The sequence below is a fragment of the Myxine glutinosa genome, chromosome 12 (assembly GCF_964187855.1).
Source record: "Myxine glutinosa chromosome 12, kmMyxGlut1.1, whole genome shotgun sequence".
NCBI classification, from domain to species: Eukaryota; Metazoa; Chordata; class Myxini; order Myxiniformes; family Myxinidae; genus Myxine; species Myxine glutinosa.
In genome coordinates this window covers 36,630,158-36,652,861 of record NC_136272.1, presented here as the reverse complement: position 1 = coordinate 36,652,861, position 22,704 = coordinate 36,630,158, and the positions used below count along the sequence as shown (strand labels likewise).

General features: G+C 43.5%; 1 protein-coding gene across 1 annotated transcript in view; it reads left to right on the top strand.

Annotated features, from left to right (window-relative positions):
• The window catches only part of LOC137437955 (gamma-aminobutyric acid receptor subunit alpha-2-like), a 373,866-nt gene extending 352,141 nt beyond the window's left edge, over positions 1–21,725 (top strand). Inside the window, exons 8-9 of the mRNA XM_068132744.2 lie at positions 1,389–1,597; positions 20,367–21,725. Coding sequence (XP_067988845.1) covers positions 1,389–1,597; positions 20,367–20,702 — 545 coding nt within the window. The 3' untranslated portion in view covers positions 20,703–21,725. The remainder of the gene's footprint in view (positions 1–1,388; positions 1,598–20,366) is intronic.
• The last annotated feature ends 979 nt before the right edge of the window (positions 21,726–22,704 follow it).

The following is a 22,704-nucleotide window of genomic DNA, read 5'->3' as shown; positions in this document are numbered from 1 at the left end:
TAAATTTGTTAAACATGATCTCTCTTTAGAAACTCCATGCTGTCTGCCTTTAATTTGTTTATTTATTGAAATGCTTCCTCATTGGCCCATAATTATTGTCTCCAACACCTTCCCTCCAATTGAAGTCAACCTAATGGGTCTATATAGTTCCCCCAATTCCTTTCTGGATCCTTAAATAATGATGTGCATTCTTCCACTAACACTGCACTCCCTCTAGTGGGCCTATCTACAAACTGAGTTTAAAAGCAATCCTGGATTAGTCTAGGAAATCCTCATCTGCTACCAGTATCTTACTGTTTTTACAATCTCTAATCTCTAACCATACATAATCCTCCACATTAATTCCCTCCTTAATGTCACCCTTTCTCTCGATGCAATGCTGTCTTTTACTCCGATTGCTTCACCTCCTCTTATTTTCTCCTTCCAACACACCGATACTCCTTGTAACATTCAAATCCTGTCCTCCAGTTACTCTCCTCATTAAATCATGTCTTGCCCTCTTGTCTAAAAAAACAGTAAGATGTCCGAGAAATGGTTGGGGACACGTTTAAGTAACAAAATGGCCACCAGTCGGCCATCTTGGATCTGATCTCGAAACAAATAGACATGCATATGTAAGCCATCATTCATTTATCTTTGTGCCTAGATTGAACAGCATCGGTAAATGCATGTCCAATAAATGGTTAAAGACGTGTTCAACATTGGTTTTTTACAACAAAAGTACCCATCAGTCGGCCATATTTGATTGCATCATGAACCAAAATGATGTGCACCTGTATCCCATCATGTTTGTCTTTTTGCCAAATATGAACAAAATTGGTCTATACATCTATCTCCAAGATTATGATTGCAGACGGACGGACGAGACACAATCCATAAGCCCCCGTTGCAGTCTAAGTCCAACGGGGTGTAATAAAATAAATATTGTAAAAGTCTTATAAAAAATTAATTCTGGAAGTTTACCGCCGTTGATGCAGTGGCTATTACACCACCTTATTTAACGCATTACATTAGTTATTTGTGTCTGTTGTTTGTGTCCTTTATGGCATCCCTATAAACAGTAAGTTTCCTGTCTGGAATGATTTTCAATGTTGTTTGACTGTCAGACAGACAGATTAAAAATAAATCTCACTTCTCTCTGTGCATGTGCGATCGGGACGAATTAGAGCCAAAGTACTGCTAAACTACAGGTTCATTTTCCAATTCATGTTCCGATTTGTGTTCAAAATATAACATTCAATTGAAATTAAGTTGTTTCGTGATCATAAACTGACATTTGTGGATGGATGGATGGATGGATGGACGGACAGACAGAAGTAAACCGATTGCTTAACTTCACTTTGCATGCGCAGGGTAATAATATTCCGACTCCATAATGTGCTCAACAGGTGTGACCACTGTGCTCACCATGACGACGCTGAGTATCAGTGCACGGAATTCACTACCGAAGGTAGCGTATGCAACTGCCATGGACTGGTTCATTGCAGTGTGCAATGCTTTCGTTTTCTCTGCTCTGATCGAGTTTGCCACCGTCAACTACTTCACCAAGAGAAGTTGGGCCTGGGATGGAAAAGCGGTTGTGAACAAGGAGGCCAAGGTATAGAACCCCAAATAGATGTTTCTACCTTTATATTAAATGTGATGTTGACACAATACAGGTGTAATGGGCCAAATAATCCTTTGTCTAATTTTCTTTGTTTATCTTTGTAGACCTCGATCTAAAGACGTGCAGGGACGTAATCTGCAAAGGTTTCGTCTTCTTTTTGAACTGTTGCCAAAGATGTAATGCAGTATTTCTTTTTTACCCAAATCAGATGTATTTAAACTATGAATAGAACACAATAATTAATAGAGGTGATGTGGGTGATGTGAAATCTGATAGTAACAACAAAGAAGTGCAAAGTTATTGAAGTGCTTTGGGTTAACCTTCTAAAGAAAAATGTGTAAATTGACATATAAATAACAAACTAGCTATCCTGCGCTGAAGAATCTCCTGTGCTGAAGCTATGGGCCTATCACTTTCCCATCGCAGACAGGTCGGTGGTGTCTCCGTCTACTACTGCCTCCTTTCTGGTCTTGCACCCTCTGCTCTTTCCATGCTTTGTGCCCCCACCCCAAGTTTTTGCAGGGCTCACACGGTTCACTATCAACATCCTTATGGTGAAACTACCGGAATCCAGGATCATTGGTTTCTCTATTTCCCACCTGTCGAACCAACTCGCACATTCTCTTCGATCTCATTGCAGTCTTCAAGACAGATGGTCACCGCCATCTCGGATTATTCCCAATCCAAAACCATGATCTGTTCTACCCTGGTTAACCCCACCCCACTCCAATCCCACCTCTTTCCAGGTTTCCAGTTTTTCCCTCCTTCTTTATCCGTCTTGACCACCACATGCATCCTTTCCTGCCATGCATTCTTCCCCACAACTATTGTTTGTCAAAGCCTTCCCTTCAACTCTGCTGTTGTTATCCCCCTCTCTCTCTCTTCTGTTCTTTTTCTCCTGTTACGTTCTGATCCGTTCAGTGTACTTACTAGCTCTTCCATGAGCCCCGACTATGTGCACGAAAAAACCCATCATTAGAGCCTAGAACGCCTAAGGTGTGAAGGTTTACACTTCCAGAGTGAATGAAAGTTGGTGTTGTATAGCCGCGGACAGTTCTCTCGAACAAGCCCGTGACACAGAGACAGCCAATCGATCTTGCAGGGGCGACCCAGAGATCCATCACATCCAGGATGGTGTATCCCCACACCTTCACAAAGTCAAGGCCACAACAAAGTTAGAGAGAGAGAGACAGAGACAGCCAGACAAAGACAGCCAGACAGAGACACAGACAGACAGACAGACAGACACAGACAGAGACACATACAGACAGACAGACAGACACACAGACAGACTGACAAAGACAGACAAAGACAGACAGACACAGACAGACAAAGACAGACAGACACAGACAGACTGACACAGACAGACACAGACAGACAGACAGACACAGACAGACAGACAGACACAGACAGACAGACACAGACAGACAGACACAGACAGACAGACACAGACAGACAGACACAGACAGACAGACACAGACAGACAGACAGACACAGACAGACAGACACAGACAGACATACACAGACAGACAGACAGACACAGACAGACACAGACACACAGACAGACACAGACAGACAGACAGACACAGACAGACACAGACAGACAGACAGACAGACACAGACAGACAGACACACAGACACAGACAGACACAGACAGACAGACACAGACACAGACAGACAGACAGACACAGACAGACAGACAGACACAGACACACAGACAGACACAGACAGACAGACAGACAGACAGACACAGACAGACACAGGCAGACACACACAGGCAGACACAGACAGACAGACACAGACAGACAGACACAGACAGACAGACACAGACAGACAGACAGACACAGACAGACACAGACAGACAGACAGACACACAGACACACAGACAGACAGACAGACAGACAGACACAGACAGACAGACACAGACAGACAGACAGACACAGACAGACAGACACAGACAGACAGACACAGACAGACAGACAGACAGACAGACAGACAGACAGACACAGACAGACAGACAGACAGACAGACACAGACAGACAGACACACAGACACAGGCAGACAGACACAGACAGACAGACACAGACAGACAGACACAGACAGACAGACACAGACAGACACAGACAGACAGACAGACACAGACAGACAGACAGACAGACAGACACACAGACAGACAGACAGAAACAGACAGACAGACACAGACAGACAGACACAGACAGACAGACAGACACAGACAGACACAGACAGACAGACACAGACAGACAGACAGACACAGACAGACAGACAGACACAGACAGACACAGACAGACAGACAGAGACACAGACAGACAGAGACACAGACAGACAGAGACACAGACAGACAGAGACACAGACAGACAGAGACACAGACACAGACAGACACCGACAGACAGACAGACAGAGACACAGACAGACAGACAGACACGGACAGACACAGACAGACACAGACAGACAGACAGACAGACACAGACAGACACAGGCAGACAGACACAGACAGACAGACAGAGACAGACACAGACAGACACAGACAGACACAGACAGACACAGACAGACACAGACAGACAGACACAGACAGACAGACAGACACAGACAGACAGACACAGACAGACAGACACAGACAGACAGACAGACACAGACAGACAGACACAGACAGACACAGACAGACAGGTGCAGACAGAGACAGACAGACACAGACAGACAGACAGACACAGACAGACAGACACAGACAGACAGACACAGACAGACAGACACAGACAGACAGACACACACACACACAGACAGACACAGAGAGACAGACACAGACAGACAGACAGACAGACAGACAGACAGACACAGACAGACAGACAGACAGACGGACACAGACAGACAGACAGACAGACACAGACAGACAGACGGACACAGACAGACAGACACAGACAGACACAGACAGACACAGACAGAGAAAGAGAAAGAGAAAGAGGTGACAGAGACAAGAGGGAAAGGGCCAGTCCATGGGGACCGATCGGCACACTCACCGCGACCGTGCTGCCCTGACGAATCCGGGCAGCAGGGAAGAATGGGGAAGATTTGGCCCCTGACTTGTGTTCGGGTGGTACAACCACCACGAAGAGGCATCCCTGATGAGAGTTGTTCCCGGAGTCATCCGCCAAGTTCTGTAAATGACATAACCTGCGGAATCTCATTGTGCTTGCTCCATGAAGGTGTTTGCAAATTGAGAATCCACAGCACTAAGTGGGTATGTACAAGGAAAACTTTATCGGTACCTTTATGATAAATACCATGGTTCATGTATTATGTACCAATTTGCCTGAACAACATTAACATTAAGCATATGTAAGTGGATATAACTGCAGATAAACACGAAATTAATGTTATTCGTCATTTGGTATTATTTGACACACATGCTGTTGCGTGAGCCTTTGATATCGCTTCTCATGTATAAGATTTACAAGCATTATTCAAGTGCCATCTCGTTTGTAATATAAGTGTTATTAATTGTACCATTTAACCACTGTGCAGTTCAGTTTCAGCATGCTTGATGTGATAGGATGGCCCACAAAATGGCTACGCTTGAAAGATTGTAATTTGCAGAAAACATTGTATTCATCAAATATGAACAATCCTCTTTGGAGATCTATTTGTCGTAAACAACTTGTTCGACGTGACTACCATTTGACCTTTGCTCAACCGATGGCTAAGATTATTCACAACTCTGTAACACCAGGCCTCGATTGAGTTGTACCATGTTCACCCTGAAGTGCATGCGAGTTTGTGACCTTGATGCAAAGACGAGTCTTCAAATGTTCCCAAAGAAAATAATCAAACCAGTTAATTTGGGGGCTATGGTTCTAGGCCATAGCCATGCCATTATGGCCATGCCATTCCATGTCGGTGCCATTCTGGAAACTCGAGAGAAACAACTTGATTTTAAATTGTGTTGTGGAGAAGTTAAAAGTCATCTCCTGTGGTATGGGGAGTTGCGCGATTCTTCAAGAATCATTGTGCCCATGGCTGAGCTCATTTTTACAGCGAGTGAGCCTCGTGGAATGGCCGAGGGAATTGGCGTACAAGGGAGGATGGAGAAATGGAGAAATGAAATGAACACAGAGGCACCATAATCAGCAACAATGTTGTTGCTGCTGCTGGTTGCTACAACAATGTTGCTGCTAGTTGCATCATCTTCTGGAAGCGTCGCTGCGACGCAATGCAGTGCCACTGCTATCGGTAAGCTCATATTCGTTTTTACCGACCTCAGAAGGAATATTTAAGGCGTCAACCAAGCTGCTGATATTTAACGGAACAACCGGGGATCAAACCCAAGACCCTAAGACCCTATACGCATCCCATGCTGAAGAATCTCCCGTGCTGAGCTGAGTCCATGGGCCTATCACTTTCACCGTAACTCTAAGCCGGCCACCGTAATGGTTAAGCCAACACCGGGATATAAGCAACAATATACAGACATGAAAAGGGAACGGAGTGGGCTAAATCAACGGAATATTTCAGCAGGGAAGAAAAGCTGATGAAGAGCTTTTCCTCTCGGCTTTCCTCTTTCACCTCACTGCTGGCATTCCACAAGGCAATGTTTTCGGACATACATTATTCTTGATCTATATCAAAGATCTGACTGATTCTCCTAATAACTGTCTTTACCATTTTGCCGTTGACTCCGGCCTGTGTAGAACGATATGTCACTGTTGTGAAAGGCCGGCTGCTTTCATCAGACCTGGACAAGCCGGTCACACACTCTCACACCGTCTCTCCATGAGGATCGGCAATCAAGCCATTCAATCCACTTCTCTAGGCAGCCACTGCAAGAGGTCTAGTCCAGGTAACTCCTTGGTCTATCTGTGAGCTTTCATAGGAGGATGATATCACCAATCTAACATAAAAAGCTCGTCGTCGTCTGGGTATTCTCCCTGAAGCTAAGACATTTTTGAGCAGTTACACCGAGTTCATCACAAGAGTTTCATATGGAACATGAGCTGATGCTTCTACTCCCCACCTTGGTAGTCTTGAGGTGGTTGAAAAGAAGGCCTTCTACACAATTTAAATGTCATTGTAGGATGTGGATCACTCTCCCACCTGTAGCAAGATAGTCAGCTCTTTTTCACTCAACTGGATTACCGTCCAGTTGAGTTCATCACATACTGAACCCTCCGGCGTCCGTCGTCTGTCGTCGTCGTCGTCCGTTAACTTTTCGACGTTAACACTCCAGCGTCCACAAATATCAACCGATTCTGATCAAACTTGACATGCAGCATCCTTACCCCAAGGACCAGGTTGTATTTACATTTCAACCCGATCCGTTGAAAAATGGCGGACTTAGGCGACCATTTTGTTTTTGGTCATGAAAACGACGTTAACACTCTAGCGTCCACAAATATTAACAGATTTTGATCAAACTTAAAATGTTTAACCCTTACCACACAAGGTAGGATCCAACCCGATCCGTCACAAAATGGCCGCCATCAGTTCAGTTGAGTTCTGCTTCCCTGAAAGCTCGTTTTTTTTGTTTTTTTTTACAAGCTTACAGCTGGCCTTGCTTCTCCTGCCCTATCCTACCTCTACTCTCCCATAGCCACCCCAAGTCATATGCATTTCTCAACAAATCCTCGCAGACTCACCCTGTCCAAGTCCAGGTGGATTGCCCACCTGCATTAATCCATTTCCTTATTGTGGAGTCTTCTCCCTCCCTCCATCCATTATCTCAACCTCCGCACTTCTGTCTTTCCAGTATGCTGCCCATCATTACCTCATGCGTTGACCCATGCACATCCTGAAAACGGATAGGTTGGCATGAGTAGAGGAGAGTGGCAGGTGGAATCCTCAACAGGGGGCAGAGGAGATAGAAGCCTGAAATGGTACAGATAGATGGCACTGGGAACTTGGGCAAGAAGGAGGCAGAATGCATCCATGCATGGGTGTGTATCAAGACAGCACCACTATCACCATGGGAAACACAGGGTGGGAGGGCCGGGCCACACATGTGAAACCAATTGGGTGAAGGAGAGTGATGAATCACACACTTCTAGGCAGAAGAGCGATACAGCAAATGCATTATTTTAAAAAGGAAGGTTATTGTGAAGGATCACGTGATACCGGGCCAAATAATAGATCCTTTGAATGATTGTGGGAGCACAAGGCCTACATTTTGACAAAGCACGTGCAGTGGTACTTTATAAATATAGTGTGGATTTTCAGAACCCTAAAATGAAATGCTTTGTCTGTTTACACCCCGATTTGTGTAGATATGGGCATCATCAACGATCCAGAAATGAGGATGTTCAATAAAATACGCAGTCACTCATCAGCAAATTGAAATTGACAAAGCTTAACGTTTTGCATCAATTCTTGTGCAACACGGATCTTGTCGCAGTTAAGGAGTGCGTCCCATTTGAACATTTGCTGAATGGTCATCGTGGAAATTCCCAAGTGCTGTTTTCCCTGCTTGATTTGCCAGGACTATAATTTATTGCATTTCCAAGTGCTTCAACCCTTTCTAGCATGGATAATGATGACTGCCGAGGCCTCTTTCGTTCAATTACCATGCCCTTCTCTTCAAATTATCTGTTTAGTCGAAGAATGGTGTTACTGTATGGCACTCAACTTGTCACAAATAAAGCTCCGAAGCGTCCTTATGTACCAGGCCCGCAGTTTTCATCTCAGCGAATAGTAACAGTCTTGATCTTTTGTTGTGTTGATAGACAATCCTTGAATTCATTGAATAGATTTTCAACAGGATTCTGATGTCGATATAGAATATACTGTGCAGTAGTAAAAGGTCGGTGCTTCGACTTCCGAAGAAAATCAAAACCGCCGCCATTTTGTGGGTCACCCTGTGATTGTTGTATTTGAGATTTGATTCGGGATTGATTCTGACTTGATTATAAGATGACATTATTTTGGTGCACACCCATCATAATGCTACTGAAAAACATTTTTTGTAAAAGATGCTAAACTGTTTGTATTTTCTGATTATACTCTTCTGTAAGAATCTCTTTTATTTTTACTTTTTTGAATACATAGTCAGGGCTCGAGGAAGAACTAGAACACAGAACGAATCAGGACACAACATAACAAAAGGACAGCAGGAGAAATTGCAACAGCAGGGCGGAGGGAGAAAATAGATGTGCCGGACAAACTAGGGATGCAGGTAACGATGAGAGGAAGGGCAGAACGCAAGGGTTGGACGAGATGGATACAGAAGCAAATTTTTGGGAATCTATGGGGGTTGGCTTATCATGTGTAAAAAAAAGGTCATGGTTTTGGATGGGGGATGATTTGAGATGGTGGTGAACAGCTTTCTTGAAGACCGGGAGGGAAGAATGACATTGAAGAGAGTGTGGAAGGTAGTTCCACAGGTGAGAAAAAGAGGAACAAATGGGTGGAGATCAGCAGTGATTCTGGATTTAGGCAGTTTCACTTGAAGAGGGTTGCTGGTTCACTGCGTGTGTCCTGCAGATACCTAGGGGGACATCGCATGGAGGGCAGTGGGTGCCAGAACAGATATGAGGCAGAAGAAGACGGAGATCACCAACTTGTCTGTCAGTGATGGCAAAGTTGGAATCAACTGCCACTTCAATCTCATTCTTCCATCCAGGTCTTCAAAGCAGCTGTTCACCACCATCTCAGATCATTACCAATCCCAAACCAAGATTTTTTTGTACCCTCGTTAACCCCACCCATTACAATTGCTCCTCATTCCAATTTTCCAGTTTTCCCTCCTCAAAGTTTCCTTCTGTGTCCATCCTGCCCACCCCATGCATCCTCTATATCCATCATGTCCATCCCATGCATACGTGCTTTGCACCCTGTTTTTGTCTGTTTTGTCCTGATCTGTTCATTGTGCTAGCTTTTCCACGAGCCATGACTATGTTTCCAAAAACAGTGATAGGCCCATAGACTCAGCTTCATCACAAGAGATTTTAATGATCTTGAATGCCTTGGTTTCCATGGCATCAAGCTGAGCAAGATGAGTCAAGGGAGCCAGCGCAGAGGGGAGAACATTACTCTATCAAGCTATGAATGAAAGCTTTGTTGGTGGATAGGAACTCAGGTGTGCCAAGGAAGGATCGCTTTGCATGACCGAGAATGCCTGGCTTTGGAGGCCAACTTTGAAATGTGACTTGCCCAAGAGAGATCATGGCTGAGAGTTGGACACAAAAGTTTCAGTGACTGAACCTCTTTGGGAAGGTTGTTGAGAAAGTAGAGGGGAGGGTTTGCGGTGCGGTACTTTTGGCAAGAGATGGTGAGATTGTGAAATTTCTCAGGATTGAAAGACATATTCCAAGTGTTTGACCAGCTTGTGATTTTGTCAAGGTCTGAGGAGAGGAGTGGTGGATGATGGAGAAGATGGTCTGAGGAGCTGATGGAGAAGGTGGATCAGACTCGGCAATGGTTGCTAAAGTGAGATGTGCATGGAAGAAGTTTCGGGAACTGAGTGGCGTGCTGATGAGGAGGGGAGTGTCGTTGAAGCTGAAGGGAAAGGTGTATGCTGCATGTGTGAGAAGTGTTATGATTTATGGGAGCGAGATATGGGTCATGAACGTAGAGCAGCAACGAAGGTTGGAAAGGGTGGAAATGCGAATGGTTCGATCGATGTGCGGAGTATCGTTGAGAGAGAGGAAGACAAATGATGAATTGCGAAAAATGATGGGAATAGAGCCTGTGATTGATGCTGTGAAGAGGAACAGGTTGAGATGGTTTAGTCATTTGTTGAGGAAGGATGAAAGTGACTGGTTGAGAAGAGTGATGGAAATGAATGTAGAAGGTAGTAGAGGATGGGGAAGACCAAGAAAGACTTGGCTAAAGATGGTGTTAGAAGAAATGCGGGCAAGGGGGTTAACAAGAAGAGATGCAGAAAATAGGGCAAAATGGAGAAGATTATCATGGGGACCGCAAGGCTAACCCCCGCTCTAGCAGGGAAAATGGCCTTAAAATGCATGTTGTTGTTGTTGTGTTGTTGAGGAGAGGGAAGAGGCTGCTGCCTGTCTGTCAGAAGGATAAGTGATGTCATGGCAGAGAGTGGAGTCATCAGCAAAGAGATAAAGATGATTTTCCAGAGAGTCAGAAAGATCATTGATCTGGAGTGGGTCCAGAACACTCTAGCATGGATAATGGGTATTAGGAATAGGACTGGGCCCAGAACACTGCCTTGGGTTCTCCAGCCTTGACAGGAAGAGGTGAAGAAAGGATTCTGTTGAGGGCCGCACATTCGCTATGTGAGTGGAGGAAGTCAGCATATTTCAAAGAACAATTTTGTGTTCTCGCTCTTCCACGTGCCTCAACTTTAACACTGCCACTGAGACCGCAATTCGTCATCAATTCCTTTAATATGGTATTTATGCTGCTTCTAACGTTACAACAACAAATTCCTTAATTCAAACATGGATTACCTCCTCTTTCAAAAGAGGTCTTAGCCAGTCTTGATGGCTCGCTATTTATATTGTTTTGTATATTGGGGCAGCTCAATGGTGAGATTTGAAATATAAAGAGGATTTTAAAATTGGAAGTGAGAGCAAACAATGCCGGAGCTTGGGGCATGGTACTGTATTTGTGAAAGTCAAGAAACTATGTATACAAAAAAATTGTGAATCGATTGACTAAGAAGGAGTTGGTATTGCCTATTGCATTGTATTATATAATTATTGTATATTTGCAATCTTCTTCAGACGCTATGGCAGGGCTGAGCAAAAATGAATTTTGTTTTGGGCAATATGAGAACACTGAGCAATATGGATCGCTGACCAGCAGGTTCATCACTAAACTCTGATGAGAAACTTGATTATCTTGTGAACTCGGTTTCCTAAAGCATCCGGAATACGTTGCCATCGTAAAATGCATTTTCAGATGGAGCACTTTGCTGTGATGGATGAGAACCTTTTTTTTTTTTACCACCTTTGGCTTCAGATGATAACCCTAACCCTGACACCAAAACAAATCCTCCTAATCACCTAATGCAACCCAAACAAATCTTGGGTTGGCTTTCAGACGGCCAGTGCTATCGGGGCCGGAACTGGAGTTTAGTTGGGTTAACCTAACCAGCACACAATTGGGCCAATACCGGCAGCATATGGTATGCTATCTGCATTGTACTTGTGTTTAATGTTTTAATAGTACGAGGGAAGTGTTTTAAGTGAAATGTGAAAAACACCGTTTTAGGCATAGCATGAACCTATCCTATTCCCTTGACTTATCAAAATCCCATTTGCATGAATATTAACCTAATATCCACATCCGGTTATATTAACAAATAAGTTGCATAGCTCATTTATTCTATATCGGAAGGATATTTGGCCTTTTTTATATACTTGGGCTAAGGCTCATAATAGAGCTGACACTCACACACACACACACACACACACACACACACACACACACACACGGACATACTGACGAGACAAACACTTAACACAGCCACTGAGCTAAGGGGAAGTGCCGTCACTACTGTCACTTCCTGGGATACTCTGGGTACCAGCGACGTCATAACAATGGCGCCGCTTTTCTAACCATACTCAGCGGGGCATTTCCTCAAGAGGAATTTTCCTCAAGGAAAAAATTTCCTCAAAATGTTGTTGTTGTTGGAGGTTGTGTGTTGTTGTTGTTGTTGTTGCAAAATGTTGCAAAACAACAACAACAACAACAAAATGTTTTGTGAAACAAAATGCCACAAAATGCAACAAATGCAACAAATGCAAATGCAACAAAATGCAACAAATGCAACAAAATGCAAAATGCAACAATGCAAACAAAATGCAACAACAACAACAACAAAAAACAACAAAACAACAACAACAAAAAAATGTTGTTGCAAAATAACAACAACAACAACAACAAAATGTTGCAACAACAACAAACAACAATGTTGCAACAACAACAACAAAATGTTGTTGTTGCAAAATGTTGCAAATGTTGCAAAATGTTGCAAATGCAAATGTTGGCAAATGTTGGAAATACATGTTGGCAAATTTAAAGCAGTTGGCTTGTAATTGTGTTTCCTTTGAGCTCAAACAGCATATCCATATTTTCCAGATCTAATTTGCAGGTGTTTACAAATCGGCGATCCTTCTCAATAGCTCTGTAGTCTCTTATTTTCTGAGTGCCTAGTTTCCTATTAAGCTCTATTGTCACAATGTCTTGTTTAATTCATTCAGGGTTGAGGGGATTGTGGATGGTGCTCGAAAAACAATACCCGAAGCCAGCGCAAATTAATGGCCATCCCGGATCTGTCATTCCTTTGATGCTGATATGGAGGAAGACATGCTGAACGCCTGAGCCGGTGGAAGGAAAGGTGTAGAAACGGAGGCATTACTCACGGCACGGAGACAATTTGCAGTTGAGAAATTGGGATCTTACTTCAGCAGGACAGATGAGAGATTGTCCATTACTTTGGTTTATCCAATGAAATGACACTGGTGTTGTAAAGCCGAGGCATGCTTCCTGCTGTCCCATGAAAGTTTAAACTGTTGTTCTTGCTGAGAAAAAAACTAGTCTTGAAGAAGAGATTCCAGATTCCCGAGTCCGCCATGCAAGTGTTGTTGCATGCTGTCGCTGACTATGCCTCACCTAAGTGGGATTTGGAAAATGACTCCGGTCACTTGGATCCAATTAGCAGGAGAATGATTTTGCCCTCTGCAAGTCACGGATGTGTGTGGGCAGACGTCTTGGGTGTAGTGGTGTGCTCCTACTTTCAGCAGACTTGACAGTTCGTGAAAATGTCGGCAAACCTTTCCGTGGAGGGAAGAAATGTACCTTCTTGAAAGATCGTCATGCCAAATCTCACGGAGCGTTCTCCCTCCTCTGTGCAATGCCTCAAAATGTGACTGTATTAGAAATGAGCCTTAAAAAATATTGTAATTCCTTGTGAACTTGGCTGGGGTGAAAGGAATTCTATAATTTTGGAAGGAGGAATGAATGTAATAGTTGATATGTTTTTAACGTCATATTTGAACGCGAACTTATGGCTGACGGCTCAACGTCAAGCTAAGACTATTAGCAATCCGCTACTGCCACTCTGATTGATATAGGTTTTGAGAGCTCATCTTAGGATGATTTTCATTTTTGAATGACATTGACGGCTCAGAGATTATCTTTTTGAGGAAATGTCCTTGCAATGAGGAAGATGTAAAATTAGCAACTAAACCTAGCAAAGCACAAGATAATAATCGTATGTATTACATACGTTGATTTGGTTTCTTCTGATCTTCCAATGGAAGACAAAAGGCAACATGAAAAGTCCTCAAAAACAGCATTTAAATCCGACAGGAGGTTGTATGAAATAATAATCTCCTAAATTATCCTCAGGAGGCACCTGAGCTAAATTTCAAGTGTCATAGCAAAGGGTCTGAATACTTATGTAAATGTGATATTTCAGTTTTTTCCTTTTAATAAATCTGCAAAACTTTCTAAAATCCTGTTTTCTCTTTGTCATTATGGGGTATTGAGTGCAGATTGATGAGGGAAAAAATGAATTTAAACGATTTCAGCACAAGGCTGCAACTTAACAAAATGTGAAAAAAGTGAAGGGGTCTGAATACTTTCTGAATGCACTGTATATACTGTATATATGTGTGTGTATATATATATATATATATATATATATATATATATATATATATATATATATATATATATATATATATATATATATATATATATAGATATATATATATATATATATTGTTACGGTCCGTGGATTAGGATGTTATTTTTACCGAGCGGAGGTATAACCGCGGCCGAACAGTTGTTCCCCGACTAAACCCGATTCACCCGATTCACCCAAACGTTGGCCGTATCGCGCCACAGATACTCAATCTGGAAAACTCTAAAGTGACCGAATGCAAAGAGGAAGAGGAAGACGTCCAGAAGAGTAATGGGATTTATTATTTACACACACAAGCAAAAAGGAGCAGTCACGATTATGTACAGGGACATGAGACGCAGGTGACACAGTGCAAATTACTAGCTTATCTAACAGGCTTAATTACTACCCAGGACAGAACAAACGAAGACACAGACTCACGCGGGGAATGATGATAATAGGGATGGCAGGTGGATGTTTGGCGGGATAGGGAGGTCCAACTGGTCCTGCAGCATGATCGGCTCGTTTAGCAGCCGCCGTTCCCTCGCGGCCCTGCTCAATACCGCTGTCCAGGCCCCAAGTGGCTGTTGAGTTTTGTTGCTGCTGTGGCCGCCGCCGCTGCTGCTGCTGTGGATGTCGCGTGCTTTGCCAGGACTACAACAGGCTTTGTGCTTCCCTGGATGATGATCTCCTTAATGTTCTCTATGTTCTTTTGCTCACATGCCGGCCTCGGACTCTGCTCGGAAAGGCACCAGCTCAGGAACAAACATCGGCCCACTTGATCAGCCGTTGCTGTCTACAAAGCTTTTTTTGGGTGATCTCAATGTACTCTTGTCAAAGCTCATCTCTCTTTGGGGAACGCCCCGCGGCGGGTTATATAGGCCCCGCCCCTCAACCTTTGCGAACCTCCCCAAAACGCTCTTCCTCCGCCCTCTCAAACCAAACCCCTCGTGCTCGGTTGGTTGTTCGGGGCTGGCTCACTCCTCCCCTCTATGACGAGGTGGAGACACGCCCTTCTCCTCTGACCCTGCCTCGTGGTCAATGGCGGCAATTGGAGGGGATGTAATTGGCAATGGCAATTGAGGCCTGGCAATGACGAAAGGGGAAATGGAGGTTTTGGGAATGGGAATGAAGGGAATCTACTCTTATTTCACTCGGTGCAATGGAGTATCATTCTAATGGAAGACAAGGCCTTACTCTAAAACACATAATAAGATATAAGCTACTGAACAAGGGTTTTATCGGGTCCTGCAATGTGGTGTTTCATGGAATAACTACCGAGACGCCCTTTGACCTTTACACTACGGAGGTATTTACAAGGATCATGACATTTACAAAGGGTGATCTTTACAACAATTTACACTACAACAACAAAAAAAACAAACCATTCTCATATCCACAACAATATATATATATATATATATATATATATATATATATATATATATATATATATATATATATATATATACGAGCAGGTGATGTTGCTCGGTGATATTCTAATCCTGTTGGCATTTTGAAGAAATCAATTTGGTTTTCTTTCCATTTTTTGTGGGTGCCTAAAACACTCCCCTGCACCCACTAAGGAAAATTTATATTTAATACTGCAAGTACACCCGCTCACTACGGGAGCGGCAGGAAGGATCATTCCTCTTTGGTGTATATAGATTACAGTCGATCTATGGTCGGGTCTGAAGAACATTGGGTGTGTTCATTTACCAAGCTTCTTGTGTGGAGATCGCCAAGTGGTTTAAGCATTCGAGCAAACACTCCATTCAAAACCATTAAGGAATGGCTGGCTTGGCAAGCGCTAGCTAGCTGCTTGCAAATGAGCAAAACCCGGGCTTCCTCCCTTTCAGTTTCATGTTAAACAGCAGGAGCGAGTTTCAAAAGTTCGCTACGAAAAATGCCACATTAGTGGCAGGAAGGGTCATGTTATTAACCCAACCCTTGTGGGGTATATAGAGTACAGTAGATCTTTGCTCAGTTCTATAAGTAAAACTTACCTCATGGATGTCGGGATTCCTCCAAGTTTCTTTATTTAGTATGATAAGCACCATTAGTGTCTGTTTAAAAGGCTAATCATACGTGTTTGTGGTTTATAGTATTTTTACTTCTGGCAGAGGCCATTGCTCCCACGGAAACGCCATGATAAGCTATTTACTAGTACCGACTGCAAAGCCGCAATGAGCCGGCGGAGCCAAAGCCTCTTGCCACTATTTTACCCATCACTATGGCATCAGTAGGTTAGGTAGTTGGTAGTAGGTAGGTGTAGTAGGTACCGTACCTGGTAAGACTTGGTAAAAGAGAAGAGCAGACAGTCCTCCCCAATACCTGCATACAATAAATGTCACAAGAAGCTTGAGGAAGTAACTATACGATGTGCTAGCTTAAGGCCTATTTTAAGAAATTTTAACTGGGCTTAACATACGTTTTCACAGTATGTGTGTAGTCTTCTAACTTCAGTCGCTGTCAGGAATGGTTCTCTCCGGGCACTGCCGCTTCCTCCACCAGAAGAAGTTAGCTTGCAGTGATTAATTCGGTGAATTCCGTCTCAACTTCGGATATTTCCGGCCGTGAAAAACTATCCGTATTTCTAAACTAAATATGTAAACCGCTTATACCGTATTTCTGGCCGTGAAAAACTATCCCATACGGCCGCGAGATTTCTAAAAAATAATTCTTCGTCAATTTTAGAATATTTGACGCCGTTTTCACCCTCCGAAACGCGTAATAAGCTTTTTAAAAATATTTTTTCAAATGCTCGAATCTCATTGGTTCTGGTGTTTGATGACGATTTTCGTTGAAGATAACGAGGTTGGTCTTAACGTATTTTAATTACTAATTAGAGGTTCATTAGATTGTGAATCAAAGAACGACGGGTGAAACAAACTCCTATTGAACTCTTTCGCAATTGTTTTATGCAAACTTCCGCATCCGGTCGATGGCGGCCACCATTGAGTGATTTCATTTTAGAAATATTTTTGCAAATGCTCGACTCTCATTGGGTCCGGTGTTTGGTGATGCGTTTCGTTGAAGATAACCAGGCCCGTGCGGGCCGATGTTGGTCTTAAAGTATTTTAATAATACATTGGAGGTGCATAAGATTGTGAATCAAACAATGACTGGTGAAAGAAACTCCTAATGAACGTTTTCAATTTGTTATGCATACTTCCGCATCCGCAAGATGGCGGCCTCCACTGCGTTCGGAATTCTCGAGCCAAGGCATAATCAGGTTTTCAACATAATACGTACGCGTTCATTGACAACACCGGCTTCGCCGGCTATAAACGTTGACTCGACGTTTGTTCAAGGCGGAAAAATCCCTTGGGAGGTGGGATATTATTAGTATTAATATTGTTTTGTAGTAACCTTAATATTATGCTATCATTCGTTTTGTTCGGAGAAGCGGCCTTAGAAAAACACCACGATAAAGCTAGCTTAACACGGATATACACCTCAACATGCAACTCTATTGGCGGCAATGATGGGGAAACCCCCTTTGTGGAGAAAATCCCCTTGGGAAGGGGGGCAAATGAATGCACTACAACCTTCATTGTGTGACCCTTGGTCCTCCTGTCAAGTTTTGTTGAGATTGGATAAGTAATGATTGAATGTATCGTGGTCAAAAAATTATCAGACAGACAGACACCAAATTGCATATTTTAGTATGATAATATTACATACACACCCACACACACTAATTAGGGATAATTTAATATTACCTTTCACAGAGCTCCAAAGGCTCAGGCACCATAAGGTGATTTTTTTCAAAATCCAAACAAAATCGAATTTTCTTTTTCACTTTTTTGCCCAAAACGCTCCCAGCACTTACTGATGAATGCCTGAAAGTTTAGACAAAGAATCGTTCTGCCATCTCTGAGAAAAATGGCGAGACAGACAGACAGATGGGTCTCTTATAGTATAGACGAGCAGAAGTACCCGGCATTGCGGGCGGGGGAGGGGAGGGGAACGGGGGGGAGGGGAAAGGGGAGGGGAGGGAACGGGGGGGAGGGCAGGAGGGGGGAGGGGGGAAGGAAAGGGGAGGGGGGAAGGGGAGGGGTTGGGGGAAGGGGAGGGGGAGGGGGAGGGGAGGGTGGAGGGGGAGGGGAGGGTGGAGGGGGAGGGGAGGTGGAGGGGGAAGGGGAGGGTAGGGGGGAAGGGGAGGGAGAGGGGGAAGGGGAGGGGAGGAAGGGAGCGCCAGTCAACAATGACGTTGCAGTTCTCATGGTCGGAGAGCAGCACAACAATCGCGACATCGTCCTGCATCTTCGCACCAACAGCACGAAGTGGATTTTGGAGACTCACGGATCCTATGACGCCCTCCAGTACCGGCGTGGCCGGGTGGGGGAAGGGAGACCCGTACATTCCCAACCCCAACAACGTACATTCGCCCTCTCGACTCAAGCTCACTCGGACAAAAGCCTCGCACAAATTACACCGTGAAGGCCCAATGGCCACGTCTATGCCACAAATCAAGTACGTGAGCGAGTCTGGCGCACTGAATTGAAAATATATAGAATGCTCATACTCCATGAAAAGTGTAGCCACCTTGTCGCCATCTTGGTTAGCACGACTCGACCAACTCGCTTCACGGATCTCGTTTGTTTTGAACGTGCCCCAGATTTTAAAAGCGAGACAACTGTTAAAATGCCATTTTGTGCAGCAATAAACTGCTCCAATCGGTTACGGAAGGGTTGTGGAAAGACGTTTCACAGCTGTTTCAAAGACGTTTAATTCATATCGCACAAAATCGACAAAAATCGACACAAAACACGATCGCACAAAAGGTGAAAAAACGCAATCGCTTTTCGCTCTGAATTACGTGCAAACGCGTGACGGAAATCACCATCACCCAGCATCGAGTGCCAGCACCTAGCCCGTCTTCACGCCGTTGAAACCAAAGCGTTCAGAATCATTGGAATCTCCCGCGATGAAGCTAACTCCAAGGGCCTTTCACTCACTCACCGCAGGCAGGTTGGTGGTCTTTCCGTCTTCTACCGACTCCTCTCTGGCCTTGCCCCCCCAGCCCTCTCTGGGCTCTGTCCCCCAAATATTCCTACAGGTCGCACAAGATCTGCCTGCAACCCTCTTATGGTTAAACTGCCAAAATCAAGACTTTCTGCTCACCTTCACTCCTTCATTCCTCTTTTCTCCTGCCTCTGGAACAAACTCCCTCATTCTCTTCAATCCCACTCCACCCTCCAGGTCTTTAAAACAGCTGTTCACCACCATCTCTTATCCTCCCCCATCCAAAACCTTGATCTTTTCTACCCCCGCTAATTTGGGTCCCCTTGTGTTTTATACCTTTCCCCCCCCCCCCTCCCCTTCCCACGCCTCCTGCCCCCAAGCCCTCTCCCTCCCACACTACTCCCTGCTCTCAAATGTTGTGGTTGTGTGCTTCCCCTTCTCTCCCCATCTTCTCTTCCGCTCCCTCTTTTTGTATATTTTGTTTGTCTGGTTGATTTGTTTGTGAAATAAATGTTAGCTCTTTCTCGAGCCTCGATTCAGTATACAAAAAAAAAAAAAAAAAAACCAAGATGGCACCCGGTGGCTGCATCTCCACCTATGTGGTGTGAATGGCAATGGTCATTCTATATATTTTCCGTTCAGTGGTCTGGCAGCGAGGATGGAACATCACGTGATCGCTCTGAGCGAATCAGCGAGCTGCTCTGGCACAGGTTGAGATTCCTTGTGTAATGTTCCTCGCTGAAATGCGCTGAGGTAAATATGAATAAAAAATATGGATCTCGTCAAATATTTTTTAGGTAGGCCATGTCCTTCCCAGGCTCAATGGCCATGACTATGCCAAATATCAAGCACGTGAGCCTCTCCGTTTAGGAGTCTATCGGTAACATACACACACACACACACACACAAACTGTGTTTTATTTATTTAGATTACCGCTTCCCTTTAACAAAAAAAATCTTAACTTGGCAACTCCCTTCCCATCACCTCTTTGCCAATGTAATTTTTAGATATCCATGGGTAAAATAAAGCACTTGTGAGATAAATAAAAAACCAAACCAATTGAGTTATCTTTCCTGTGAATAATGTCCATGTCACATCTATACATCCAGGCACACCACCATGAGGCAATATAGAAATGTTTTCATTAACACAGTCCCCTTCTTCCTAACCACATGCATATTTTGCAGAAGAAAGAGCGGCGTGCAGTCACCGCAAGGTCAAACAACACCTACATGTGTGCCGCCACGGCAGTATCGGCGGCTAAGGCATTCGGAGCTCGAGATGCCGGTGTGCAGACCGTCTCCAAGAGTGCGACCGTGGCCACACCTGGCCGAGTGACCAAGCCAGCTGAGGGCAAGAAGGGTGAGGGTGGAAATGAGTCGAGGAAGACTTATAACAGCGTAAGCAAGGTGGATAAGCTGTCTCGCATACTCTTCCCCATTCTCTTTGCCATATTCAATCTCGTCTACTGGGCTACCTATCTCAACCGTGAGCCCAAAATGAACAGCATTGTGCATAAATGACCCGACCACCACCAAGTTTTTGTCCTCAGGGCATCATGCAATGGGTCTTGAAGTGGGTGAGTGTGGTATAGAATGGAGGCTGAAGGCTTTCCTGATCCGAATTGTGTGCAAAAAATGAGCCATTTGTACTGGTTTTCATCACCAGAATACAAAGCATCTCACTTTGAAAGACTCTACTTTGAGATGGGCATCAGTGCTTCTTCAGCTACCCCATCTTGTCTAAATGGAAGATTCATCACCAGCTATGATTTACTTCTGCGATTTCAGTCAAAATGGCTAACCTGACATGAGTTAAGGTAGGCATGTGGGGTTTGCTGAACAGGTGCTTTCAATACCATTTGAAACTCTTGCTATAATAGCTTCATTAACTTGCTAATTTGCTTCTATGATTTACTCAATCTGAAATGTTGCTACTGAATGTAATGCATTGTTTTGTTGTGGCTGCCAAAGTGTTTGCTGGGAGGTAAACATTATTCCATTTTGGGTTCAGAAAAGGCTGAAGTTGAACCCGCTATATTACCCGTCCAATGAACTTTTACAATCTGAAATAGAATCTAAACCACTAAACACCCTTGTTTTCCCCATTATCGAATTACTACCCTTGTGAACGTGGTCATCACCGAAATGATGCTTATTTTCAATCTCAGATTTCCTTGTAATTCTACCTTGCATTGTAATTAGCAGATGTATATTATATGGATTGCGTGCGCGGTCAATATAAAACTTCTAATTTGACCGTGATACCCACAAAGACCATGAGGTCAGAGTCGGATTGTTCGAAATAATATTTAACATGGAGTTTACAGTTATAACCATTCTTACTGGCACGTCTGAGATAGATTGAGCGAAGGCTGGCGAAGACGGAAATGCGGACTACCTGTTGGCATGATGTTTTAGGATCTATGATTTAGTGTTGTTTTGCTTGCTTTGTCATCAGCAAATTTCCATCAACAACAACCACCTATCCCATCTAGTAAGTGCTGTGCTGAAGCTGTAAATAAATCATGTCATTTTTAGGTCATCGCGCAAGAAGCAAGCCGTTAATGGCTCTGATTATTGAACTCTGCCATTCCTCTTTGCTCCTCTTCTCACAAGCTTAAGTGTTTTATGCATTGCATTATTAACCTGCCTGCAGCCTTGCATTAACTATAGATAAAAAGCCAAGGCCAACCCAGTATGGAGTCAGAAAAAGCAGTAGGCTTGCTAAATGATGCTCTATGTCATCAATTCTGATGCACTAAACCTCTATTTCAGTATCGCAAGGTGAAATTTAAGGTTCTATATTAAATTGCTTACTGCCAGATATATATATATATATATATATATATATATATATATATAGATATATGTATAGATATATATATATATATATATATATATATATTATATATATATATATATATATATATATATATATATATATATATATATATATATATATATATATATATATATATATATATATATTTGTTAAACCTTGCCATAAAATAATCCAATCCTGTTTTCAGGCTTTGGTCTTGTTTTTCTTTCGGATACATACTCAGGTGTATAATTGATACAGTTACCAGGAAGGGGGGAAATTGAGAGGTTCAGGGTGTTGTATATTCTACACCTAAAGAGTGGTGGCGGTGGTGATAGTGGGGGTGGTGGGATGGTGGTTGCATGGATACAATAAGCACAAATCACTCACATCAACTAAAATTCATCCCAAAAGTTGTGTCAAGCCACCTACATAGTAGAGATATTACAATTGTTGAACTTTATTCCTGCCACCGAATTCTACATCATCTCCATCTTCCCAAAATGCACTTCGTCCTGCAGGCAATCAACCTTTTGATCCCAGCACAGAAGCCTTTTGTCTGAAGTGTTCTTAATGCAGTGGATGTGGCTTTGTTAACCTCTTCAGTGGATGCAAAACATCTTCACGTAAACTTAGTGGATTCTCTTCTTTTTCTTTCAAAATTGTACTGGTGGATTTATTTTTCATTTTTCTTTTGCGTCC